This window comes from Kogia breviceps, chromosome 6 (assembly GCF_026419965.1).
Source record: "Kogia breviceps isolate mKogBre1 chromosome 6, mKogBre1 haplotype 1, whole genome shotgun sequence".
In the NCBI taxonomy this organism is placed as follows: domain Eukaryota; kingdom Metazoa; phylum Chordata; class Mammalia; order Artiodactyla; family Physeteridae; genus Kogia; species Kogia breviceps.
Window position 1 is genome coordinate 37,719,177 of NC_081315.1, and position 20,966 is coordinate 37,740,142.

The window sequence follows — 20,966 nt, forward strand, 5'->3', positions numbered from 1 at the left end:
CACCTAACTTTGAGATAGCTTGTGAAAAAAGACTGCTTTACCAGAAGTGGCGTGTTCTCTTCTCTCTTGGATTTTGTTGGACATTAGCACCAAAAAAATCACTTACTAAGGAAGCAAATGCAGTTTTGTTTTACTGTGGTAAGAAAAACCCACATATCATGATATCTACCCTATTAAAATTTTAGGTGTAGATTACACAGTACAGATTTTTTAATTGTAAGCACAATGTTGTATGGCTGATCTCTAGAAACTTTTTGTCTTGCATAACGAAAACTTTATACCTATTGAACAGTAATTCCTTCTTTCCCCCTCTCCCAGCCACTGGCAGCAACCATTCTACTTTCTGTTCCTATGGGTTTGACTACTTTAGATACTTCATGTAAGTGGAATCCAAGCCCTATCCACTTCACTATCGAACACTTCAGAATGCTTGGAGCATATATAAGTAATGATCATACATAAGAATATATTATTTATTGAAAGCAACTGAATTCCTACCAGATCTGCCATTAATGCATGAACAGTTTGGTATGGCATAGTCATGATTATCAAACTTACATTATCACAAAAGACTAAATATTTGTGAGATTTTAAAGTTAAATTTAAAATAAATATTTGGAAATTATAGGCATCATAGTATGGAGGGAAGGAAAACAACTTTTATAGTCAGGTGGACATGAATTTGATTCCCAACTTTGTTTCTTATATGACTTGCACTAATCAACTCAGGTAATATATTGAATCTTTTTAAGCCTCACTTTTCTTTCTCTGAAAATAATCTTTTGTAATATCACTGTTATAGAATTTTGATGACAATTAAAAATAACATCATGCCTTGTAAGTGGGCACTCAGTATATCAATAAACTGTAGCTCTTTTATGATTATCAATACCAAATGATGAAATATGAGGGTGAATTCCACAAATAATGTGTTTCTATTGCTACTTAGACTCTGCCTGAACTGGGTTCTCAGTAAATATTATGAAGTAATGTAAAAACTCTACTCTATGATTAAAATCATGTTTTGACATGCTTTATGAGCTCTTTTTATATTGATTTTTGATAATATGCTTTCAAAATTATTGGCAGATTTACTCTTTGTCTGTACTTCAAGCTGGATAATGGAAAATGATTTATACCATTTTGTTGAATTTACAATGGTTAGAGTGAAGCCACATTAATTAATGCTATGTCATTTTTGCAGACTAACAGGAACTGAGATAAAACATATGCCAAACTAAATATAATTATCATTAAAATGGCTCAAGCATGAGAAATAATCAAATGAGTCCTGAATTGTCTTATTCTTGTCAACAAAAGAAGATCATGCTTGTTTGCAAACATGGATTTTAATTGCTTTTCCCCCATTTTCTGAAATATAAGAGGTGTTTTAGGTCCCTATCATATTTTTCAAAACCTACACTGTCATAAAGAATGAATCTGACTTTTAAAACTAAGTGATGAATACTTAAAAAAAAAAAACTTATAGGAGGAATACCAGGTGCCCATCTCCCTAAAAAGCGATTACTTTTTCTTTCCAAATATATATTATTCAATATCAATAAAGCTTCTAATCAGTCATTCTCTTTAGCGTGTGAATTGTTTCGTCTAAGCTCAGTGAATCTGGGTTGAATTTAAGGAACAAATTTACCCAAGAAAGATGTATTTTTACATAAGGATTTTATCCAACTCCTGCTCAGGGGACCTTGGGTGAGCAGTAGTAAATATTTACCACTAACCCCTAGCTGTAAGAAGAGGGTCTAAAAAATTAGAGGATAGACAGGGAGAAGAGAAAGAAAGAGAAAAAGTTTTCTATTCTCTAGAAAAAGAGAATAGAAGGAAACTGAAGGTTTTGAAGTAGTAATATAGGAGAAGTGCTGATTTCATAAAAGGATTAGGGTAGAGTAGATAGTTGTAGACATTGATTAGGCCTTCACTTTGATGGACAAGGCATCTGCTCATGCGGTAGGAGCTCAGAGGTACCAATGAGGGAAAGCTAAGACTATATTCTTTGGATATCGGCTGGAATTCAGTTCTTCCAATTCCAATTAAACTATGACGACTCCCTCAACGGATTTCTGTTAAGTGAGAGTCAGATCTACACAGGACATATTCCTAGAAACACAGGTTGATTCTAGAAAATGTAAACCTTTTCCTAATCTAATCAGGGCTGGTATTCAGCAAATACATACTTTTTTGGCTCGATTAGCTGTAAATGTATTGAAATACTCCCATGTTATTTGATAAAAAGCTGAAGCCAGGTTTACCCACATGTCCCTTTTATATGCCTACTCAGCTTCATCTCTGGGTACTTCTGAATTCCTGAAATCAGGCAGGTGAAGAGGTGATGTCTGGTACACCAGGACATTCTGATATTCCAGCATTATGGCTGGTTGAACTTCAGACATGTAGGTCCCTGTGCCAAAGCAGTTATCAAATATTTTGGCTGTCGCCCTTGGGGAAGCATGTTAATTCTGGACTTTTGAAGGAAAAGGGGTTTCAACATTAATAAAAGCCAGAAGTAGGCTCTAGGATGTAAGAATGGGACCAAAAGGGCCTAAAGCAGAATTTTGTCTATTTAGAGTTTGTCTGAGGACCATTAAAATGGGTATGGCGTCATTAAAATGAAGTTAAATTGGAAGCATATCTCAATTCATGAACTTAGGTTAGAGCCATACTAAGGAGAAAAAGCAGTTATAATCTTTTTTTCTGTTATGTTGTCTTGGCCATTTACAAATACAATGAGCCATTCTTTTTTTTCTAACTAAGGTATTGTATCTCCAGTCAGTTTTAAAAATCAACATTCCCCAACTCATCTCCTGTCACTTCCTGAATTACAAAGCATGTCACGTTTGAACTTGATGAACTCTTTCATGACAAGATACCTTGGCCCATGCTGCCTCTTCTTTCTGGAATATCTGTCACCTTTTACTATACCAGTGACCCTTTCAATCTTCCAAATTCAAATCAAATGACATCTCCAATATATATTCTCTACACATGGGATGTTTTACCTAACATAGGCATAGTACAAATATATGACAAATGAATTTTTTTAGACAAACTTTTTAAATAACTTTTACAAACTTTAAAGAGGAGGAGAAAAGCATCTGCCCTTTTAGCATTACTTGTCACATTTCATTCAAAGAATAATGCTTCTAAAGTATTTTAAAAGAAGATAATTGTCTGAGTGAGAAATTAGACTGACCTACCTTATTATACTAAATAGTGAGTTTTAAGTGATTTTGGAATGGAAACTCCTTTTTCTTTCTAGTTATCTCTTTTTCATGCAATTGTCTAACTTTCTATATCTCTGTTTACATTTCAGACTAATGTTGTATGAATAAATATAAAAGTTCTAATTCTATGACCTGAATGAATCACTTCTCAAGTATAATACAGATACCCTTCTGGAGAATGCCATTGATTTAATTACAGTGCATTCCATAATTGAATAGGCCCTGTTTCCCTTTATAATATAAAAAGTTAATTAATAGATGTACAAGATAGAATTTTATTATCATAAGGTCTTTTTTTACTTACCTAAAAATAGTTTAAATTAACACTAAAATTGTATGTAGTATACTTTTATCAAAGAGTGAAGGGGCATGTTTTAAAATATAGTGAGGTTAGCATGGAGTGATAAAACTAACAGTCATGTTTTAGATATTTTTTCATACAGCAAAGATTTTTGATCTTATATTTTTCACCTTGTATCACAGACATATTACACACTAAATGCCATAATTTTCTGAGGGATAAAATATGATCTATTCTCTTAGTCGACTTACATCTAGCAATGAAACCCCACAGATACAAAGTTGATTAAGTTTATAAAATAATAATACATAGCAAATTCGAAGTGACAGGAACTATTTTAAGTGACCTGGGTAACAATATGACTTGGTGGCTACTCACAGTAACTCTATGAGGCAGGTGCCATTAATATCTCCACTTTACAGATGAGAAAAATGAGATACAGAGATAAGAGTTGATTTGCCCAAGATCACTTGATAGTAAGTGATTGATCTGGGATACAAAACCAAGCAGAGTAGCTCCAGAGTCTGTCTAGCTACAGTTTTATATCAGACATGAGAAGAGGAGGACCTCATCCATCAGAATGATGATTGCAAGAGAAGTGTCCAGATAGCAAGAGGAATCAAAACAGCGATTTGAATAATGAAAAAATTGGGGTTGATAAAGATCATAAATAAGTATGTGGCAGAGATGGAAAAGGGAGATAGCCATAAGTAAAGGAATTATAAGAACATAGAAATAAAGTTTGGAAAATACAACATATATTCCAGGGATCATAAACAGGGTAGTTAGACTGGACAGGAGTTTTTATTTAGAACTGTGAGGAAGATGAATATGTTTTCAGTGCTTTGCTGGATATTATTATTTGGCACTTTATATCATTACCTCTATTAAAATAAAATTCATCCTTAAACTCATTTTCTACCTAAATTGATTTTGGTATTGAAAATTATGGGTTTTTGAATCTTAAATGTCAATCTTTATCATTCTTGTGATACTTTCTTCTCACTGACACAATTTAGTATACACTAAGATATCAACATGTCATAAATTTACTTGCTACTCAAAGAGGACTATTTTTTTTAACAGATGCATATAATTTGGACAACAATAAAAACTTCCAGGTAAACTTTTCCTAGATAAGAGTACAAAATCTAAAAGCAACAGTTTATACCACTGTGTTCTTTTCAGGTAAACCAGTGATGATAGTGACAGAATATATGGAAAATGGCTCTTTAGATACATTTTTAAAGGTAAGATATGAGACAAATGTAGCTATTCAAAGTGTTATTCATATATTGACCATGATGTTGAAGTTGAAATCCAGCCATTTTAAAGCTAAATTTTAAATTGAAATATCTGGAGTCAGGATAATTATACTACAAAAATAAACTTTGGTTATCCACTTCAGAAAATGTATACAAATCCAAATTATGTGTCTCTACAGTTTTATTTAAGTGTATGTTACTGTGCCCCCCCCCAAAAAAAAAGATAAAAGAGAGAAGGAAGGAAGAAGGAAAAGAAGGAAAGAAAGGAGAAAAAGAGAAGCTTTTATAGATACTTAACTCTCTCTGAAGTAAGTCAGACAGAGAAAGACAAATGTCATATGATATCACTTATATGTGGAATCTAAAAAAATGGTACAATTGAACTTATTCACAAAACAGAAATAAAGTCACAGATGTAGAAAACAAACTTATGGTTACCAGGGGAGAAAATGGGGGGAGGGGGGATAAGTTGGGAGATTGTGATTGACATATACACACTACACTATTATGTATAAAATAGATAACTAATAAGGACCTACTGTATAGCACAGGGAACTCTACTCAATACTCTGTAATGGCCTAAATGGGAAAAGAATCTAAAAAAAGTCAGTATATTTATATGTGTAACTGATTCACTTTGCCATACAACAGAAACTAACACAACATTGTAAATCGACTATACTTCAACAAAAATTTTTTTAAAAAGAAAAAAAAATAGTACTTAATGCTCTCAAAGTATATAATATCAGGCAGAATAAGGAAAATGTCTAAAAAGTCCTTGAAGATCATCTATATTAATGAAAGAGTCAAATAGACTCATAACTCATCTAAGGGCCAGTCACTACTTGTACCAGCAGAGTCATTATGTGATAACAGACAGTAGCCAATGTTGTCAGATCTTCTGGATTTTAGGAAAAGATTGTATTTTTAAATATGCAAGTCTTCAAATTTTAAACGTTGGCAATTCATTTTATTAATAAATAGCATGTGCTAGACAATGTAACATGTTTTCAGGCCTGATTAAACCTGTAGTCTGGCAGTTTTTCACTTTCAATATAGCAACTATTGCTATTGGTTAAAAGTAACGGGACAGTGGCATTAATGACGATTATAAGGGCCTGTGCATTGAATATGACAGGGGTCCACTGACAAGGCAAACTTCGCTTTCAATCTCCAGCCTCTACCAGATTCTGCTGCCAAATTTCTTATACATATATTTAAGTTCTTCAGTCTCTTAAGGTCACATCATTCCTTTATTTCAAAATAAGCATCAGTTGAGCCTTATACTGTGTGTCTGCACCAAGTCCAGTGCCCTTGACAAAGACAGCAAGCTTCCAAGAAATTCCAGCATTCTCCTGGTCATTGTTCAGTCCCTCCCTCCCACATCTGCTACCGCAGATTCTCCCTTACTTCCTCTGGCCACTTCTTCCTTACCCCAATATGCCTATCCAGCCAGCTTCTTTTAAGTCACTTCAAAAATGTGCAGTGTTAACCCAAGGCAGGAGCTAGGTTGAAGTGATGAAGACACTCCTCTGATGACTGAGAATAAAGGATTACAATGAAGAAAAGAGCAATTATAAGTGAGATTTTGGTCAAGGGCTTTCAAAGCCTTTATCTGTTTTGACCGAGCAGAGGACTGTTATGAATTATCAAGTTAACTATCTATTGCTTAACTTTTTTCCATTCTCCTTCAGATAGAAATTGCATATGAATTTGGTAGTAGTATATATTAATTTGGGGATTGAAGGAAGATCCTTTCATATTTTCCCTTAGTGATTGGGGTTGTAAGACTAATATTTCTGTATAATCTTTACAGAAAAATGACGGGCAGTTCACTGTGATCCAGCTGGTTGGTATGCTGAGAGGCATCGCTGCAGGAATGAAGTACCTTTCTGACATGGGCTACGTGCATAGAGACCTTGCTGCCAGAAACATCTTAATAAATAGTAACCTTGTGTGCAAAGTGTCTGACTTTGGGCTTTCCAGGGTACTGGAAGATGATCCTGAAGCAGCCTACACCACTAGGGTAAGAGCTAACAGAATGAATTTCTGAAATACTAGACTAGAGACATTTAATATTTAAAGATTTTAAAGGAAATAGAAAAAAAAAAAAGAAAGAAAATAAAAAAGAAAGAAATTCCTCCAATATAGGAAGAAAGAGAGAGAAAAAGGGGAAGGTTGATTTTAAAAATCCAGATAACTCTCCTTGTTAGATATCAGAAAATTCAAATATGAAATTCAGATAAGCCAAGTGTTCACTTTATGAGTCTTAGTAGTTCATTTTTTCCTTGCAGATACTGAAAATAAAAAGTTTGAGTTCATAGTGGATACAACTCATAAAATCATATAGAGTATTAAACATAAAAGAAAAAGTTAAAGAGAGAATCTCCTGCATTGAAAGCAAAAAATATATATACATATATTAACATTACTGGTGGTATTTTAATGCCTAATTTCCTTTATACTATGTGAATTGTTAAGCCCACATCTATGGAAAATTGGTCACTAATTCACATTGTCATAATTAGCATAAATCAACACCCTTTTCCAGCAAAGTAAGTGCTTCCTGAATTGGTGTTGTATAATTGACAGTTTTTTCTGTGGAAAACTGTGGGAATTGATGCAACAGAATTTTCTGGATAGTCTATGTATTGTACTTCTTGAGTTTTAATCCCTTTTAATAAACTACATTTGTTTAATTCTAAATCTTCTGAAGGATATCAAGATATCCTCAATGTTTAAACTTTTTATGAAGACAGGAATTTATCATTATATCTTTTTCACTATACAGTGTGGCTAACTTTTGTTTCAATACAGAATACTTTTGTCATCTCTTATTCTTATGATAGATGTTACACATTTTCTTATTTAATTCAACATTTTAAAATTACTTCTACTCAGAGTCTAACAATAAACTATAGATTATAAGGTGGTTTTTTTTTTTTTCATTGTTGCATTGTGACTTATGGATAGTTAAGGATTATACTATGCTGAAGATCATAAGAAACTTATCTAAGCAAACAAAGCTTTCAAATTGTCAGCTTAATAAATCAATAAATTAATTGGTGGAATATCCCTTTCCTTCTAGACCTAATTATTATTGTCATTATTTGAGTTAAATGAAATGTCAGTTAGGAATTCTCCTGGGATTAGAGTTACACTTAGTAAACTTGGCCTAAGCAAGAATGAGGTTATAGAACAATCCATTCCCAGCATGATTGGTTGGTGTCTCAGTTAAATGCATAAAGTAAATTTGTCAAGGTCTGTGTGAATGTGTCATGCTGGTGGAGAGGGAGGGGTAGAGGAGACAGAGATCCTGAGACCCTCAAGACTTACTCCTGGGAGATGGGGTGTGGCAACACTTTGTGGAAAATCCATATACTGAGAGATGAGCCAATAAGAGAACTTCAGATAATACTGATGTCCAATATGATGGTCAGAGGACCAGGAGAAAATTTCTAGGCTGAAGTTAAAAGTAATCGACAAATTACAATTTCAAGAGGAATTGTAATAATTATAGATGATCCCAGTGCCATATAGCCAGACCTAATAATGTGATCTTGCCTATGAATAATAAATTAACAAAAGTTATGTTTCAGGAAAGTCTTCTCAATGTGGTGCTACCATATTTCTAAGGAGCAAATAATTCAAACTTAGTTTCAGTATTTCAAATTAACATCAACTCAGAACAATTTTAAGCATTACATGAAATTGTTATTTCTTCATATATCCTGAAACTTTGGTTCATAAAGAAAGTTTAAGTCCCAGTTTTTTCTAGTATGTGAATTAATTTTTTTTCTTCCTGCAAAACAGGAAGGCATATATTAGTCTTTTTACAGGAAAATATTCAAAACCCATACTTCTCTCTTTCTCTCTTTTAAAATATATTTGCTTATAGATGAAATGTTTTGTTGCATTGATTTTTCTTCTCTTAAAAATGAGGAGAAAAAAGTTTACCCTGAAAGGGGTGGGATATAAAAGTGTTATCTTGTAAACTAGGAGAAAACTTACCAAATCATTGTTTTTATCATGTAAAAACCCCGAACTTGATAATGTTGTAAGTTTTCTCCTGTAATCTAATTTTAATAATTTTTAATTTGGTTGAATCTCATTTAGATACTTACCTTTTAGGTTAAAAAAAACAAAAACAAAAACAGTTTGACCAAACACACACAAAAATATGACAATGGAAAATAAGAGAAATCAAGTCTGAAAGAAATTGCACAGTGTCAGGAGACAGTCTAAGTTTTTAACATATCTGATTTTCATGCTTGTCTTATTAACTTTTAAACTTCTCATGGTTACATTCAGCAATAAAGACTTTCTATTTACAGTCCCTATATTAAAGGAAAAAAGAACCCTGGGAATTTGAGTCCTTTACTTTCTATTAGAAAGTCATGAATGTATACCTTATTGATTTGCCTGACTGACTGCTTTCCCCACTTAGAGCTGCCATCCTGATACGGTAATTGAGATGTGGGTCCCGTATGTGTTCCAGTAGTCAAACAGAATTTAAACTAGAAAGCTTCCAGCCAGACAATTAGTAGTCAGCCTACAAGTGCTTATGGGCTGAGATATGTGAAAAGAGACTGTATGCTGTCAAACAGATTCACTTAAAAATGCTACATCTCTTTCTAGATCTTTTCAGTGAGGAAGCAGTATCCCTAGATACATTTGAAGTATGTGGGAATTTTTTTCTTCTTTTTCAATTGTAGGGAGGAAAAATTCCAATCAGATGGACTGCCCCAGAAGCTATCGCTTTCCGAAAGTTTACCTCTGCCAGTGATGTCTGGAGCTATGGGATTGTGATGTGGGAGGTTGTGTCTTATGGAGAGAGACCCTACTGGGAGATGACCAACCAAGATGTAAGTATGGAACTACTCCCCCTAAAGTTTGAATTGAAACAGTTAGTTCTCTGAGTCGGGAGACTATGTGTGTGTGTGTGTGTGTGTGTGTGTGTGTGTGTGTGTGTGTGTGTGTGTATTTCTGAAAATGACTGTTGCTTAAAAAAGTGAAATACTCTTTGCTTAACCTCTGATCTGTTTTGTTGTTATTAAAATCCTTTATGCAGAAGCTCAAAATTAGTACAAAGGAAAGCAAGTTACTGCTATATAAAAGCTTGCTAGACAAGTTCTAGCAGTACTGTAGTGCTGTGTCACTCATTTTATGTCAGTATCATTTTCAAAAATGAAGAAAGCCATCAAAGAATGAATACTGACAGACAAGTTTTTATGACATGCACTTGATAAAGGGAGCTAAAACTCCAAACCAAAAGGGTGAATGATATTGATTTAATAGTGGATGCTCTTAGAGAATAAAAAGAATTAATCTGTTTCTTTACATTAAAAAAATGTAGGAAGAGTAATATTGTCTATTTAATTTGGGAAAAAACAGATTTTTCTCCCACATGGAGAAATAATTCAGGCTTAGAATAATAGAATCCTGGAATTCAAGAAACCATGAAAGAATCTTCTATTCAAGTTCAGAATGATGCCTGACTGCATGGCTCTTTGGTTTTTGACTTTGTAATTTTCCATTGTTACTATTCAATATAACCCTTTCTATTTTGGATTGCATTGAAATTTGATATTTTTTCTTCAAATAATTATAAAAGCTATCTTTTATTGAGTCCTTACTATATATGCCATACTCTGTTTTAAATGATTTACCAACGAATAGCTCATTACTTCTTTATATAAAAACCAGTATAAGGAACAGTCTTAACTAAATACCATGCTGATTTAAAACATTTCTTTTTTTCTCCAATTATTTCTTTCATCCATGCTCTGTAAAATCTCCTGCTCCTATGCCTTCAGGGATTATTAGACAGGTGCTTTAGCTCTCCGGCTGCATTTTGGTGAATCAACAGTACCATGCCAGTAACTGACTCACTTTCAGATATAAAAATCCAAGTCCAATCTAAATCCGAGTCAATCCTATATCCATTTCAAAGTGTTTTCCACAACTGCAGGGCCAACCTGACCCTAAGTAGCAAGATTGGGAAGGAAGAATCATCAGAGTCTTGCTTTCCTCTCTGCAAGGTCCTTAAAGAGGAGGATATGCTCCAACTGAGATGTCCCAGAGTTCCTCGCGCTTGCCGCCTGCTCCCCACTTCACAGTCTCTAATAGTACCTTACACAAGTCTGCTTCACCTGAGGAAAGCACATCCTTGTTTGACGTTCTACCAGTTTTCCCTCTTTTAGATACTATTGCAGGCTGCCCCAGCCATCCTGCCTTCTTCAGATTTCCCCAGATGAGAAGCCAGGGTCACCTTGTGGCTTTCCCAAGAAATATTTGACAGCATTCTTTTCGGATAGCAATAGTAAATTAGGCTGATGGATTCCCATCTCTCAACAAGCATACTGCAAGGCAGTGAGTCTCCCTTTCTTTTAGTCATCTAAAATTGCTACAACTAGTTTTCTTTTGCCCTGTTGGATTGACCTAGTGAAGGGATGCTGACCACTGTTTCTCTAAATTTGAGAGAATGTAGTATCTATTGTCTTCAACTTTATGATTTTAGGGGCAGGACTATGGCCAAAGTATTGAACTCTTGTCACATATTTAACAACCCATAAGAGAGGTATTATTTCTGTCTGGTTGTTAATAAACTGAAACTTAAGAGATTAAATGATTTTCTTAATGCCACAAAAATAATAAAAGTTATACCAGAAATTTCAACCTGGTTCTCCAAAATTTTAATATCTAACCAGTACACTGTTTCCAATTGAATCAATGTTTACATCCTCCCTTTCATTTCCAACCAGTGAGCCTAGATCAACCTTCTAATTGAATGTAAAATATTCAATTCAATATATAATGATTACTATGAATTAATCTAGCCTAGACAAAGACCAGACCTATTTGCTACTTGCTACTCTCCAGATAAATGCCGAATGCTAACTTGAGATGTATGGTTTGGTTTCTGACTTCTCTCAAGGCTCATTTCAATGCCATTTTTTCCTTTAGTTTTTGTGAAAATATTTTATTCTGTAATGCCAGCAAGCCTGCTCCCTTCACTCAAGGAAAACATTTACCCCTTATTTGCCTACTGTTATAACTCCTTCTCACTTGAGATATTTTGAATTCTGATTCCATCACTAGGAATTATTAGTCTTTCCCAACTATGTGTATAATATGTGTAGGATTATTATTCACATTATTGGAAATTATGCCTGATACAGCTGTATCTGTCACAAATAAAATGATAGATCAAAGTAGAACATAATGCTAGGTGGATGCTCAGAAGTGTTTCTACTGATCTGGACTGTGCTCACTCATGCTTCTGAGGATTGGCTGATTTATACTGGTAAACCTTGGCTCTGCTCCACACGGCCCTCATCTTCTTTCAGAGACCAGCAGGCTAGCCTAGATATGAGCTCATTTTCCCCATAGCTGAAGGGTAAGAATAAGCCCAGCCTGCAACATTCCATTGTCCAATCCCATAATCAGAGGATCAGTCCATTCACACTGCTCATTGTGAATGGACAGTATAAGGTTATATGGGCAAGGACATAGAAGCAAAGAGGTGTGAAGGATTGGGAACAGATATTTTTCCTGATTTCAGCCATTTGAGAGCCTTGATACTTTTTCAGATAACTTTATTTCAAACTATTTAGAAAAATACAAGGAAGTGCTAATATTTTTAGGACATAATAAAAATAAAAACTATTATTTTGGCTTTGGCTTCCAAGAATCTAAATGGGGTTTACAGAAAAATGTTATACAGTTAAAAGATCTTTATAAAATATCTGCCTTTAGTAGCAGGTCCAATACATGCTTTGCATTTTCTCAGCAAGTTTACTAGCATTAGTGGCATGTAGTTTCTAGACATGGCATTAAGTTTGGTATGCCTCAATTTCCATCAAAATTTGTATCTAAGAAACATGACAGATCTACTGTATTTGAAAATCATGATCACTGAATATTTCTTTTGAAAAAAGGTTCTCAGAAAGCAAAATAGAAGTACTGATTTGGCAGTTTTAAATGATGTATCCCATCATCTCTACATTCCAGATACTGATTCTAAAAAGGCTTTGCCACCATGAAAATGTTACATTACCAAGACATGCAGAATAATCTAAATCTCTCAGAGGAGACCTTCCACTGTGTCAGGGGGATAGAATGCTGCAGTAGTATTTTTTTTTTTTTTTGATTTAGGATTGCCTCTGTTATCACAGAGAAAAGCCATAACAACACATAATAAAAATAAACTAAAATGACTCAGATGATTTTAGGTACATATCAGACCATGAACTCTGATTCAAGCTTGGGAAGTTAAGATAACATCCTATAGTCAGTAGAAGCTTCTTTATTTATAGCAAACATTTTAAATCTCAACACTTTTCAGAACTTAAAATTAAAAAACAAAATAAGAAGAGATGTCATTGTATTGCATTTTTATATTTAGTGACAATGTATTTCTCTTGTATTTATTCAGAAATGTAGGAATACATAGTGTATACTAAGCACATAAATTACAAAATGTTTTAAAAACTCAAAATGTTTTAAGTAATCTGTTTTAAAAATATTTTTTAGGCATTCAGGTTTCTAGTAACATTTCTGTCAGCCTAAATCTTACTTTTTTTTTTTAACATCTTTATTTGAGTGTAACTGTTTTACAATAGTGTGTTAGTTTCTCCTAAATCTTACTTTTAAGGCAGCAAAAACTTTGACTCCAGAAGGATGTGAACTCACTTTGTGCTGGGTTTGCCTCTCTCCCTCTAACAATTTTTTGTTTCAGTTTCTGATGGAATAGAATGATGTGTATATGTGTATGTGTTTATAATATTGCTGGAATTTTTAATGGTAAAACAAAAAAGAATATTTTATGGTAACACACAGCATGTTGTAATTAACTAAAGTATGAGAAATTTAGTTCTCATCCAAGCACTGCAAATTACCAAGATTTGACAGTGAGCAAATTATTCTTAGTCTCAATGCAGTAACGTCTAAAATGAGCCTATTGGACAAATGATTATTGGTCTTCTAAAATAGTATTGGTCTTCTAAGGGTAATGCTGCCCTTGGATGCAAGTAATTAGTTTAGGGACTGGTAGGTAATGTCATAGAAGTTCTTACCTCTTTGGAAAAAATGAGACATAAAGAAATATCAATACTGCAGTCTAAAATTCCTATACCTTGTTGTTTAAAAACAACTAAAACACAAATCTGAAATTGAAAGAATAGAATCATCTTTGATTCTATAACTCTCGGTCAGTTTCAATGATTATAAAGGGAATGGACTTGAACAGATTTCCAAGATCTCTTTAACCTCTAGAATTCTGTTGATCTAAGATTGATATGCAAAGAAAAAGACACACTCAGTACACTTTTAATAGCTATTGGAGACAGAAAAAAAAATCCTAGGAAGAAAATTGGTCTATCTGGAACTATTTCTATGGCATTTGAGATAATTTCCAAGAATATATTATTAAACTCTAGTCACTTTGGGGGAAGCTTCATATCTCATAGTAACTAAAGGACTCATCTGTGAAATTTTGAGTAAACACCAGGCAACGCAGGCACTCACACTCTATATAGAGCCTAATTCATCAAAACACACAGCTGATGCTCAAAGTTTCCCTGCAAATTTCCTGGCACTCACTTATCCAGCCTACACTTCCACCTCCTGTTATAAAGAATGCACTATTTTCCAAAATAGCTCATTTTAATTCTGGGTATTAATTTTTTTCTTATGGTGCAAGAAATCTGATTCCATGAGGTAATAGCCATACCTGTCCCGAATTATTTTCTTGGGATGTAATCATTTCTCATTTCAATAGTGTGACTCAGCACCAGGATAGAAAGACCACATATCTGCATGCCAGAGACTTAAATGTGAATCTTTCCACTGGCACTTGTTACTTATGTGAACGTGGGCAATAGTTAACTTTCTGGAATGTCACATGTTTCACCTGTAAAATGTGTATATGATTTCTATTTTGCAAATGTGTGTTTAAAATGAATGTAGATAATATACATACAATTTACATCTTAGTACCTATGATACCAATGAGCCTGGGCTAGTCTAGATCCTCCAAGAAGCCTATGCCATGAGGAAATTACATACACATTAGTATTATTAAAGGGAATTGCTTGTGAGGACAAACATGAAGGAATGAGAGGAAGCTGGGAGAGATGTCAGACTGTGATACAAATCTGACCCCAGGTAGAGTAGAGATCAAAGGAAAGATGATTGGAGGCAAGCATCTTGAGGCTGAAGTGCACTTCCAAGAGAGGTTGCCAAGGCCACCAAGGAGTCCTCAAGCTAGCATTGCCTGTCATAGGAGTCTCATAGGAATGTGCCTATCTTATCATTACCATATTCTGTAATTAACTGGGAGTAAACTGTGTAAAGCATGGCCTTGGTGTAAATGTGATGATGGATTTTAGAGGTTTTAGGCTTAAGGACTGTAGATCAATTTCCATCCCTGCAGGTGAAGATATGAGAGACAGATTCTCGAGGTTGCTATGCTCCACCCCTTTTGCAACACAGAGCAACTTTTCCACACAGGTTCAGGAAGCATCTGCTCCATGGTTCTTTGGGGTATTCTTTCTGAAGGGAAATTCAGCAGAGGCAGGTTATGGACTGAACTGCAGCCTCTGTAGCTTCAGCTGATCTCGGGACCTCATCTGGTCCTTAGCCTCTCCCTCCTCCACTATACATTCTGACTTCCCATCACCAACAACCTGGCAGATCATCGTGGCTTAACTGGTAGACGGAATCAATCCTTCACTCTTGGGGGTTGGCATTTTCTGGCCACAGCTGTTATAAAGGGGTAACAAGAGGGCCCCTTAGAGTATTACCTGGATTCCACACAAATTTCTCCCCACCCCAACTGTGTGAGCTCAAATGCCTCCTGCTGTTCAGTATCAATAATCTTGGCCATCATGGTGACTCACCTTCTCTTGTGCTTGTACCTGGGCACAAGTACTCCAAAGTGCCTTGTGACAGCTATAACCGTTTGTCGCCTGGCAAGAGTTACTGGGAATGAAGCACAATGTAGAAGTTTCTGAGTTAATTGATTTAATACATACATTGCATCCTGAATAATGATACCTATTTCTATCAAAGTGTTGCCTCCATGTTGGTGCTGCAGCTGTGCCTTTAAAAGGCCTTCCAGCATTCTGTGAGGCTAGTCACTTCTTGATGATGAACTGTGTAGTGGTTGCTGGAACCAGCATATATCAGCTGGTGATTTTTCAGAACATTTCTACCTTAATGAGATTATGTTGGTAGCTTGCAGTTGACATGGAGTGAGTATTTATATCAGATAAGTGAGAAAATGTTATAAATCTGTTTTCCCTGCAAGAAGAGCCAGTTGTTAAATATTTAGGAGCACATCACTAAGTATGTGATAAGCTCACACATCCGTCACTATGAGGTGGATATTCTAGTTAGGGTATATGCTCAGTGGGAGTCCATGTTTGTGGATCAAGCATTCCAACCTTATAATGCTAGCTGAGGCTCTGTGGGTAAAAGCAAAGCAGAATGGGTATATGCATCTGAAAGATGAACCCATGACCCTTGCATGATGGAAAGGGCCCAGTAGAGTCACCACCCACTGAAGAGTGCCTTATTAGGTGCTCAGTGTTGGGTTTTATGTATTGGAAGGAAAGGCAGCATTCTTTAAAAAGTGTTCAGACTATTGATTTACATGTCAATGCCAAGAAAATTCATAGCTTATGATAATATTTCAAATATAGAAATCTGAAATGGTGCCAGATTGTCTGTACAAAATCTGGTTGTATTTTTATTTTTCTTTCTCTTTTCTTTCGTTCGTCTCAACCACCTCAATTAACAAAAGTAATCGTAATAACAAAGTCAATTGAGATTATGACTCATTGGCCATACATTATAAATTGTATGGTAAAATAACAGCCTAAATAGCACTTTGGCAGATTTTCAGCATTTCACAAACCACCAGAGTACTAATGCCATTCATTTCTCCCCCACGCTATGAAAGGAACAATAGGTAAAAATGAAAAAAATAAAATAAAATAAATATCTAAATATAAAATCTAAAATTATAGCTCTAAATCTATTTTAAATATAAATTCTAAACATGCATTTAGAATTAAATTCAATGACCTAATTACTGGGCCAAGTTCTAAGTTAACTTAGAGACAGAGTATTATATGTATATATAAAAATTTAGCTGAAAATAAAGTTAAGTAATATATTCTGGAAATAATTTCTCAGATCAAATAACTTACTAATTCCTTTAAAACTAAGGAATTGGTTTAATTCATTCATTTCATAATCACATATAAGACTAGCTGCTCAGTGAAGGAAAGGCAATATTTTTTTTAAATAGGTGCTAAAGAAAAAAAATAGACATAATTGGTACCAGCTTTGGGGAAAAGCACATTATAAAGTATGTCATGTTTTAAGTAAATAAGAATGACTGTTTTCACTGCATAGTTAAATATTTCATGATATAAAATATACTAAGACATTGAATTTTGGTATATATATGTTATTAAGGTAATACCAGCATCCTTATCCATAATGGGAAGTCTTATAATAAGCAAATTAATAAATAAATGAACTTCTATTAATATATGAGTACAAATGGTACTTTTAATTTTTACTATTCATTTATTTGATCACAGTGATAATAATTTCTCAAAATCGATTTAGCATTCTTTTGTTTTGTAAATTTTTGACTAGTACCTATTTATTCATTTGTTGTTTTATTTTATTATTTTATTTCTCAATATGCATGAGATTTTAATACATTAGATATGTTAACCATTGTTATAGTTTTCGTAATATTTTCTACAAACACTATAACATAGTTATTGCCTTTTTTTAACGTCTTTATTGGAGTATAATTGCATAACAATGGTGTGTTAGTTTCTGCTTTATAATAAAGTGAATCAGTTATACATATACTTATGTTCTCATATCTCTTCCCTCTTGCATCTCCCTCCCTCACACCCTCCCTATCCCACCCCTCTAGGTGGTAACAAAGCACCAAGCTGATCTCCCTGTGCTATGCAGCTGCTTCCCACTAGCTATCTATTTTACATTTGGTAGTGTATATATGTCCATGCCACTCTCTCACTTTGTCACAGCTTACCCTTCCCCCTCCCGATATCCTCAAGTCCATTCTCTAGTAGGTCTGTGTCTTTATTCCCGTCTTGCCCCTAGGTTGTTCATGACCTTTTTTTTTTCTTAGATTCCATATATATTGTTAGCATATGGTATTTGTTTTTCTCTTTCTGACTTACTTCACTCTGTATGACAGACACTAGGTCCATGTACCTCATTACAAATAACTCAATTTCATTTCTTTTTATGGCTGAGTAATATTCCATTGTATATATGTGCCACATCTTCTTTATCCATTCATCTGTCGATGGACACTTAGGTTGCTTCCATCTACTTAGGTTGCTTCCATCTTCTAACTATTGTAAATAGAGCTGCAATGAACATTTTGGTACATGACTCTTACTGAATTATGGTTTTCTCAGGGTATATGGCCAGTAGTGGGATTGCTGGGTCATATGGTAGTTCTATTTTTAGCTTTTTAAGGAACCTCCGTACTGTTCTCCATAGTGGCTGTATCAATATACATTCCCACCAACAGTGCAAGAGGGTTCCCTTTTCTCCACACCCTCTCCAGCATTTATTCTTTTTTTGATGATGTCCATTTTGGCCAGTTTGAGATGATATCTCATTGTAGTTTTGATTTGCATTTCTCTACTGATTAATGATGTTGAGCATTCTTTCATGTGTTTGTTGGCTGTCTGTGTATCTTCTTTGGAGAAATGTCTATTTAGGTCATCTGCCCATTTTTGAATTGGGTTGTTTGTTTTTTTGATATTGAGCTGCATGAGCTGCTTGTAAATTTTGGAGATTAATCCTTTGTCAGTTGCTTCATTTGCAAATATTTTCTCCCATTCTGAGGATTGTCTTTTGGTCTTGTTTATGGTTTCCTTTGCTGTGCAAAAGCTTTTAAGTTTCATTAGGTCCCATTTGTTTATTTTTGTTTTTATTTCCATTTCTCTAGGAGGTGGGTCAAAAAGGATCTTCCTGTGATTTATGTCATAGAGTGTTCTGCCTACGTTTTCCTCTAAGAGTTTGATGGTGTCTGTCCTTACATTTAGGTCTTTAATCCATTTTGAGTTTATTTTTGTGTATGGTGTTAGGGAGTGTTCTAATTTCATTCTTTTACATGTAGCTGTCCAGTTTTCCCAGCACCACTTATTGAAGAGACTGTCTTTTCTCCACTGTATATTCTTGCCTCCTTTATCAAAGATAAGGTGACCATATGTGTGTGGGTTTATCTCTGGGCTTTCTATCCTGTTCCATTGATCTATATTTCTGTTTGTGTGTCAGTACCGTACTCTCTTGATTACTGTAGATTTGTAGTATACTCTGAAGTCTGGGAGCCTGATTCCTCCAGCTCCGTTTTTCTTTCTCAAGATTGCTTTAGCTATTCGCGGTCTTTTGTATTTTCATACAAATTGTGAAATGTTTTGTTCTAGTTCTGTGAAAAATGCCAGGGGTAGTTTGATAAGGATTGCATTGAATCTGTAGATTGCTTTGGGTAGTAGAGCCATTTTCACAATGTTGATTCTTCCAATCCAAGAACATGGTATATCTCTCCATCTATTTGTATCATCTTTAATTTCTTTCATCAATGTCTTATAATTTTCTGCATACAGGTCTTTTGTCTCCTTAGGTCAGTTTATTCCTAGATATTTTATTCTTTTTGTTGCAATGGTAAATGGGAGTGTTTCCTTAATTTCTCTTTCAGATTTTTCATCATTAGTGTATAGGAATGCCAGAGATTTCTGTGCATTAATTTTGTATCCTGCTACTTTACCAAGTTCATTGATTAGCCTTAGTAGTTTTCTGGTGGCATCTTTAGGATTCTCTATGTATAGTATTATGTCATCTACATACAGTGACAGCATTACTCCTTCTTTTCCAATTTGGATTCCATTTATTGCTTTTTATTCTCTGATTGCTGTGGCTAAAACTTCCAAAACTATGTTGAATAATAGTGGTGAGAGTGGGCAACGTTGTCTTGTTCCTGATCTTAGTGGAAATGGGTTCAGTTTTTCACCATTGAGAATGATGTTGGCTGTGGGTTTGTTATATGTGGCCTTTATTATCTTGAAGAAAGTTCCCTCTATGCCTTTTAACTTTTGAGAGGCATGGACATATATATATACACTACCAAATGTAAAATAGGTAGCTAGTGAGAAGCAGCCACATAACACAGGGAGATCAGCTCAGTCCTTTGTGACCACCTAGAGGGGTGGGATAGGAGGGTGGGAGGGAGACGCAAGAGGGAGAAGATATGGGGATATATGTATATATATATAGCTGATTCACTTTGTTATAAAGCAGAAACTAACACACCATTGTAAAGCAATTATACCCCAATAAAGATGTTAAGAAAATAAAATAAAATAATAATAATAAAGATGTATTGTTTTTGAATTAACTAAAGTGGTAGATGACTCCCAGGTATTTTGCTCATAGTTATTCAGTTATTTATCTGACCATTTATTTTTAGAGTCCTTGAGTACTTTTTATTTCTCTGTCCAAACTTAGCTATTGGTGCTTCTCAGGAACCTTTATTTTGTGCCCTTCCGGGGGAGATATAAACTACACCCTACTTCAAGCTTTGACCAAGCATTGATGACCCTCACATTTATTATCAGCCCAAATATCTCCTGTACTGCAGACAGATTCCTGTAGATTGCCATCTGTGGTTCCCTACTCACCTCAAATAAAACAAGCCCCAAATTATACCTGTCAGCATTTCCCACCCCCATAAATGTGCTAACCAAAAATTAATCACAACAACCATCTGGTGTGAAAGGCTTGAACTTGTTTTCTCTCAAATACTTTCTCTACTCTCACCTCTACCCTTATGTTATAAATGTCTCCGAAATCTCTCCATCTGCCACTACTTTTGTTCAGATGTCATTTCCTTTATCATTGAGAGACTGGTTTCTCTACAATCTTTCAAAATTATCTTGGTAAAAATTCTATTCTAATCATCATATTTTTTCCATTTGTCAGATCAAATCTAAAGTGCTTGTTGAAAAATATAATTAAGTTTAATCATTAAGAAATTATTCAAATAAGATTTTGAGAAATATGCTCATTATTATTGGTTTGGGGTATCATTTAATA

General features: G+C 34.5%; 1 protein-coding gene across 8 annotated transcripts in view; it reads left to right on the plus strand.

The window, feature by feature from the left end:
* EPHA5 (EPH receptor A5) overlaps positions 1 to 20,966 on the plus strand; it is a 317,046-nt gene that overhangs the window by 279,824 nt on the left and 16,256 nt on the right. For all 8 annotated transcript variants that reach the window (XM_059066492.2, XM_059066495.2, XM_059066493.2 and 5 more), the window contains 3 exons: positions 4,729 to 4,790; positions 6,622 to 6,831; positions 9,521 to 9,670. In XM_059066492.2, coding sequence (XP_058922475.1) covers positions 4,729 to 4,790; positions 6,622 to 6,831; positions 9,521 to 9,670 — 422 coding nt within the window. The remainder of the gene's footprint in view (positions 1 to 4,728; positions 4,791 to 6,621; positions 6,832 to 9,520; positions 9,671 to 20,966) is intronic.